The 7375-nt window shown below is 43.2% G+C and overlaps 1 protein-coding gene across 1 annotated transcript; it reads left to right on the plus strand.

The window, feature by feature from the left end:
* Nucleotides 1-388: 388 nt before the first annotated feature.
* DEGS1 (delta 4-desaturase, sphingolipid 1) lies at nucleotides 389-6137 on the plus strand. The gene is made up of 3 exons (XM_061350459.1): nucleotides 389-490; nucleotides 1399-2141; nucleotides 4290-6137. Exons 1-3 carry the CDS (start codon nucleotides 409-411, stop codon nucleotides 4434-4436), a joined length of 972 nt encoding a protein of 323 aa, XP_061206443.1. The 5' UTR covers nucleotides 389-408; the 3' UTR covers nucleotides 4437-6137.
* Nucleotides 6138-7375: the final 1238 nt, after the last annotated feature.

Genomic DNA, 7375 nt, shown 5'->3' on the forward strand with positions numbered 1-7375 from the left:
CCGGCCCCTCGGCCAAGGACGCCTCCGGCGGGAAGGTCGGAGAGCCGCAGCCCGCCCGCACGACCGCAGGACGGATCAATGTGCACCTTTTCCGTAAAGATGGGGGCACACACAACCGCCCTTCGGCGGGGGCTGGCACTGAGGACCGCCCGACCCCTCAGGCGATGGCTTCGCATCGCGCCGCGCCTCGCCCCGCCCATTCAGGCCCGTCTCGGGCAGGGGCGGGGTCTGTCAGCCCTGACAGCCGGCAGCTAGCCAATGGGAAGCGAGGCCTGGGTGGTGGGCGGGACTCCCGCCGAGCCGCCTCCGCGGAGCTATAAAGTGCGGAGCCGGGAGAGTGGGTGTCGCGGTTTAGGCGCTGTGGAGTCGCATCGGGTGGGTACGGGCTTGTGTCTCCGCGCCGCCGTGATGGGCAACACCGTCGCCAGGGAGGATTTCGAGTGGGTCTACACGGACCAGCCTCATGCAGACCGCCGCAAGGAGATCCTGGGTGAGGAGGAGAGGTAGCGGCGGTACTGCCGCTCCTTGCCGCTGCCTGCGTGGCGGGGCGCGGGGGATACCCCACAAAATGGCTGCCAGGCGCCCACGCCGGGGGGCGCCGTGCGGAACGCCTGTCAGTCGCCGCTGATCGTTAGAGGAACCTGGAACGTGGGGACGGGCGAGCGTGGAGGAGTGCGGCCGGGGCCACAACCGGCCGGGGCCGAGTGAGGGGAGCGGCGCCGGCCGCTTATGTGGAGGCGGGAGCCGCCACCTTGGCGGCGGCGGAGGGGAAGGAGAAGGAGGCGGGGGATCGGCTCGCTGCCGGCGGAGACAGCGCCTGAGCCCCAGACATAGGGTGGGCGGCCCGGGCTTCCGTTTCGTGCTGCGGAGCGGCGCGGATGATGCGGTTCCCCTCGCTCCCTGCGGGGCTGTGGGCCTCTCCCCGCCCCCTTCCGCGGAGCCCTTCTTGCGGTAGGAAGCGAGCTGAATAATTGATAACGTGTCTGGTGGTCGGTATAAATAGCTCGGGTGCAGGGCGTAAAAGTGGCCGCGGCACCCAGGAGTGGTGGCGAGTTACCGCGTTTTCAAGCGAGATGGCCGAAATCAGCCCTTCTGAATTGCTGGTGGGTTGTCAGTTCAAGGCTATTCCTTTCTGAGTAGCCTGAGGTGGGACTGATGCTTGTCATGTACGTGCCTGGTTTCTGAGCAACAGAAAAACGCTAAAATGATTTAATTTGAAAGGATTCATGATTGCAGTAAATGTCACAAGTGGAAAGCTGGTGGGTTTTCATCGTGTTTGCAGACAGCCCTAACTGGGAGGAAGGGAAGGAATGGCTGTATCCGCTTTTGTAATCTAATTGGTTGTGAGGAGAGCTTCTAAATAACTGCTTTTTTCCCCACTGAATTCTTCCCATCTAGCGAAGCATCCAGAGATTAAAGCGTTGATGAAGCCAGACTACAACTTGATCTGGGTGGTTGTGCTGATGGTTCTCGCACAGTTGACTGCATTTTATCTAGTTAAAGACTTGGACTGGAAATGGGTAATCTTCTGGGCATACGTTTTTGGAAGCTGTATTAGCCACTCCATGACTCTGGCGATTCATGAGATCTCCCACAACAGTGCCTTTGGCAACAGCAAAGCAATGTGGAATCGATGGTTTGGGATATTTGCCAACCTCCCGCTTGGTCTCCCATACTCCATATCCTTCAAGAGATACCACATGGATCATCATCGTTATTTAGGAGGTGATGGAATTGATGTGGACATTCCTACCAACTTTGAAGGCTGGTTTTTCTGCACCCGTTTTAGGAAGTTCATATGGATTGTTCTTCAGCCATTTTTCTATGCAATTAGACCTCTCTGCATCAATCCCAAACCTATTACTCGACTTGAAATAATTAATTTGTTGGCTCAACTTTCCTTTGATGTCGTGATATATTATTTATGGGGAGTTAAATCCACATTTTACATGCTTGCCGGTTCAGTACTTGGACTTGGGTTGCACCCAATTTCAGGACACTTCATAGCTGAACATTACATGTTTTTGAAAGGACATGAGACGTATTCCTACTATGGGCCACTTAATTTGCTCACTTTTAATGTTGGCTATCACAATGAACATCATGACTTTCCTAATATTCCTGGCAAGAGCCTTCCACTGGTAAGTTTACTTCTGAGGTTACTACTTTTGCTCAGAATAAGCCCTCCTTGAAAATTGGGTGGAACACTGATAGAAGAATGGAAGTTGGGAGATAAAAACCCCAAACAAGAACAAACAACTGTTCCCAAGTTCAGTGATGAAGGGGGTAATTATTTATAATTTCAGTGGTCTCTTAACCTAACCACAGCCTCTTCCATGAAAGTGGAGGGCAGGAAATGTATGTCTTAAGTTGTGCACTTGAGTATTCTTTAATCACAACCAGCCTTCTGATTCCTTCAGAAACTAGCTAAGAAGTTGCAGATAACTTCAGATTTGTTGGCTCTGTCTTTAGAATCTGAAGGACAGTGTTCTTATGCATGCTTATCCTTCAGTCTCTTCTATCGCTGTCATTCTCTGATGGGGAAAAGAGAGGGTCTGAGGTACTGCTGCTGTGTGTTGTACTGTGACGTGTGTTTAATAGCTTTCTAGTTTGGAGCAGCTCAGTTTCTTCTGGTGAAAGCCTTTGAACCCTAAGTAAGTGTTAAGCTTCAAAGCTGAGACTTTGGGCCTTCCACATGAGAGAAGATGGGAATTTTCAAATTAGTTCCTCTCCAAGTCTTTGCTGGCTTTTAAGCAGGAGCTAAATTGTCATTGTATACGTGTGTCCCAATTGGAGTATGGGAACACAGGCTTCCAGGGTTACACCTAAAACTCATCTTCAGTCAAAAGTTGCTTTTATCAGTGGAAAATGCCTTTAATCAGACAATAAATTTGCAGTTTGACAGCAGCTGCGGTGTTGGTCTTGCAGCTTTGTTACTGCACTTGATAGTGACCTTGTAAGCTTGTGCCTTTGGAGTATAAGCTTGATTGTTGCTTCTGTTGCCAGTGGAAGTGTACATGAAATAACTACTCTAGCAGTACTTTAGCAGGGTGGTTAAATTCGGTAACTCCTTTGTTGAGACTTTTCTGTGGGCTTTGTTGATTTTGAAAGAGACAGATGACTTTTCTTATCCATAGATTTCATCTTTCAAATGCAGCCAAAGCTGCTTTAACTTGCTGAGATCTGTGCTGGTGAACCAGTATTTCACTTCTTGGACCAGTACTGAAGTTGTAAGCAGGGAATGAATTTTTTTCCAAGTACTTAACTGCAGAGGTAAATACCCAGCTCTGCTATAGGACTGTTAATCCACAGCTCTGATAAAAGAACAAAGCTGCCTTTCAGAAGAGCATAGTTAATTTGATTGGACTGGACTCTGCTATGCTGTGTGCTGATCACTGAAGTAACTAAACACTTGATTCCAGCTGGGGTATTAGATATAATTACCATTGAATAAAAGTATAGTGGTTAGATGTACTGTGATCACACTGTAGGTGTGATGATGGATCAAACAAAATCTTCAGCTCCAAAGCAGGCATGCAGGTATCTTGGGTTGGTTTGTGTATTAATTTACACAATACATGAATTAATTAATTAATTTAATTAATACAAATTAATACTTCTGTCAAAAGCTATGGAATTTAGTGAAAATTCAGGTTTGTTTTGTTTAGTTTTTTAAGTCTTTAGGTGGTGGGCCTTAAATAGCAGTAAAGGATATCTAACTGAAACTCCACCTCTTAGATTGTAACAGTGGTCTAGTCAGCATGTACATTTGAGAATAGTCTTTGGAAGTGGTTTACACATGTTCTTTGATGTCTGCAGAAACGGTATGTACCTCAGAAAGAAGATGCTTTTTTTTCTTTGTGTGCTATGATTTGAAGCTACATGTAAAAATAGCTGTGCTTCAACATCTCTTCCTAGTACATAAAGCATCCTTTTTGGGGATAACTCGTATGAGTCAGCACTAAACTGAATCACCCACTTCCACTGCAACCAAAGTACTTTTGTGAGCTGCATCATTCTGTAGGTAGCACAGTGAATGGACTTCAGTGCTAGCAGCTTGTTCTAGTTGCCTTCAGTAGAAAAGTTTCACATGATGTTTACTTAACAATCAGGGAGTAGCTTTTTCCTTCAAGAAACTTTCATATTGTGGTACTAGTAGCCTTCCTTATAGACTCTTAACAGCTAAAATGAGACTTTATTGCTCTGTATTGATTTATACATTGAGAACTGTGAATTTTCATTATTAGTGCTAATATAAGTAGCAAATAAACCTTGTATTTCTTCTTTAGGTGAAGAAAATAGCAGCTGAATACTATGACAACCTGCCACAGTATAACTCCTGGGTAAAAGTACTATATGACTTCGTGATGGATGACACAATCAGCCCATATTCACGTATGAAAAGGCACTTAAAGGGTGAAGTGAAGCAAGATTAAACTTCCGGCAACCAAACAAAAAAGACACTGAAATGTCTGCTTGCTTTTAAGTGGCTGGTATAAGGTCTCTTGCTAAAGCTGTTCACCAGTGTCCTGAATTAAGATTTACAGCAACACAGCAATGCATCCTTAAGGATTTTGTAGCAGGCTCCTACCAGCTGTAACATTCCTTGCAGTCCTTGGATTTGTTGGTTTAATGTGTCTGTTTGCCTAAGATCAGTGTTATATACATAATGCTAAATCACTGTTACAGGTTATACTTTAGCAGGTGTTAAATCTATGTAAAATACCTGCTTGCCTCTTAAAAAAATACTGAGTTCTCAATGTAGTATGCTGCCCACAAAATGCTGTTTAGATGACTGTAGCCTTCAAATGCTGTACTTACCTGTTAATTCTACCCTAACATGATTTGTTAACATAAACCTTCTGTTGAACCTATTTCCTAACTTATGGGTGGATGAACTAAATTTGCACAGAAGTTTTAAGTCTTTTTCTGTTTAAATATGTAACATGTCATTTGAAGCACTGGTTTAAAGTTCTGCGTTTTCTAAGGAGCAGTCTGTCAGAATGAACCTGGTATCTTTGAGATAGCTTGTGTGGCTTCCTTGTGAAAAGGTGGGGAATTCAAGGGTATTACCAACTTTGTGTGTCGCCACCTACTGTTTAAGCTGCTTGTGTTGGCATATACCTTGAGCAGCCAGCATTTAGAGTTGTGTTGTTTAAGCCGTTAGGTAGCTTAATGTAACTGATAAGGTTTTTCCTTTTTCGTAATGGAAAAGGTCTTGTTACACTTTGGGGTTTTTTTGTGTTCAAAGAAAAAGGCTTAGGCTTGTCCTAATTGTCGCTGCTATTGCCATGGTTTTAAATGCTCAATCTATAAATTTTTACACTCATCTGGAAATTCAGCTTGTATGGAAAACTGAAGCAATTGAAACAGGTACTGTCTGGCAAACTATTAAGTATATTAGTCATGTGTGTACATATAAAGGTGTTGCTAAATGATCTTTTTTTTTTTCCCTTCCTAAACCTACAGTACCCTACATACACATTTGCCTTTCTTGCATACTAAAATGTCATGGAAGCACAGGTGGTGATACCGAATTTCCTGCTTAAGAAGTTTTTAAATTGGGAACAGAGAATGCATAGACTTCCTGAACACTGAAGAATCTCTACATACCTCAGAGCAGTGCATTTACCTTCTGTGGTTTAATGTACTGATGATGGCTTTAAGCAGCCAAAGATAGCTACAAATCACCCTTAAATCTCAAATGGTGACTCTATGGTTCACTTACAAAGATGGAATTTGATGAAGGTGTAAGTATTAGCTGCTGTCCACAGTGGTCTGCTGTAAGTAACTTAATTTTTAGATGCTGCCTTCAACTTGCGTATTTCGTTTTGGTGTGTTTTGGGGGATTCTTTTTAAGAAGCGGAGAGCCTGACAAGAGTATGTTGATGCCTCTTAATCCTTGCTCAACTGTGGTCTTATTTTTAATGTGTTTTAAGTGTGGGGCTCTTACCTGTGGCTAAGCACTAGAAATGGTATGCAAGTGTGCCAGCCACTTACGGCAGGATAACGAAGTCACTTTGTAACATGCTAGCTGGCCAGCATATTGCTCAGGGTAGAGTGTAATGTCAAAATAGACTTTATCTACTATTCTTACATGTAATTAAAACGCAAATATTAAAGTAATATTGGATGAATTTTTGACTCGTTTGACTAACCCTTATACTGAGGAACTTGAGTTTTAGTGAAATTCAGTGTTTTTACAGCAGATACAAGACCTGTTGAGTGGTTGTGTAGACAAACCTTAAAGAATCATTGCCTTTCCTTTCCACCTGAGGAAAACGTCAGTTGAATGACTTGAATAGGCTTAAGTTGCAGAACATACATTTGGGGGATTTTTTTCTTTAAGCTAGTTCTGCATGACTGCTCAATTTAAGAAGCAAATGGTGGAATTAAATCTCTTCAGTGTTGATGGCTTAACCTAGCTGGATGAAAGATGGAAAGAATCTCTGGAAAGTTTTATGGCTAAAAGCAGAAGTTTTAACAAAATATCAGTTAGGCTTGATGATAAAATAACCAGAGTTCAAAGTCAAATTTTATACTTGGGCTTAGTTACCTACTTCATATAATCCCTGATGTCCTCTACTATCCTCCCAGTAGGTAGTCCAAGTGTGGATTCCTGCTTCTAAACAGGGCTGAAGTTGCCATTTCTGTTGTTTAAAATAGCAGGTGTTGCTTTAAGGTGTTCTGTGATCTTCCCTTCCAGCTGCGATTTTCACTGTAAAAGCTGCAGGATAATGGGAATTCTCTGCTTGTTGTATTCTTTGAGACATCTGCTACTGGCTACCTATTGGAGAAGATTCACTGGACTAGGTTAATCTCAGCCAGTGAGACTTAAGTTTGTGTCTACACCATGGCCTGATTCTTGCAAGCATTGATGGTGACTGTTCTTAGGCATACACTTACTGTGTTGTACACAAGAGGCTGTGGCATTTAACTTGTCGTAGGGATTTTGCCAGAAGCAGATCATTTGAAAGTTAACCTGTATGGCAGCAAAATTTCATCCCTAAAGTCAGAAGCATTTCTGAACCACTGGTAAAAGGAATTAAGACCAGCCAGACTACCTGATTTGTTTGGTATATTCTAAATGAATAACTAGTTCAGTCCAGTCATAATGTGGCATGTAGTCCAAAGGCATGGCACAAATAATACTATTTTTTTACATATATATGAATCATCTAGTTACTGTTTTTAAGGAATTCAGTAACTTTAATGCTATTAGAATGTATCTGGCAGAAACAGGTTAGTATAATATTCGCAACACTTATCTGAAAGTTGAGGGACCTTTTGACTAACCTGTAAAGAGCAAATTAAAGAGTATTAATTTTATGGTCCTGTGATTAAGAGCTGTAACAGTTAAACCAACTATAATGTT

The sequence above is a fragment of the Neopsephotus bourkii genome, unplaced genomic scaffold, assembly GCF_033783945.1.
Source record: "Neopsephotus bourkii isolate Nb327-2 ecotype Australia unplaced genomic scaffold, CSIRO-AGI_Nbou_v1 NB_518, whole genome shotgun sequence".
NCBI classification, from domain to species: Eukaryota; Metazoa; Chordata; class Aves; order Psittaciformes; family Psittacidae; genus Neopsephotus; species Neopsephotus bourkii.

What these genes read in the sequence shown, in the direction of transcription:
- DEGS1 (XM_061350459.1), top strand. Translation starts at nt 409, where the DNA reads ATGGGCAACACCGTCGCCAGGGAGGATTTCGAGTGGGTCTACACGGAC. An exon ending in CCGCCGCAAGGAGATCCTGG is followed by an intron (nt 491 to 1,398) that starts GTGAGGAGGAGA and finishes CTTCCCATCTAG; the next exon opens with CGAAGCATCCAGAGATTAAA. An exon ending in CTGGCAAGAGCCTTCCACTG is followed by an intron (nt 2,142 to 4,289) that starts GTAAGTTTACTT and finishes TTTCTTCTTTAG; the next exon opens with GTGAAGAAAATAGCAGCTGA.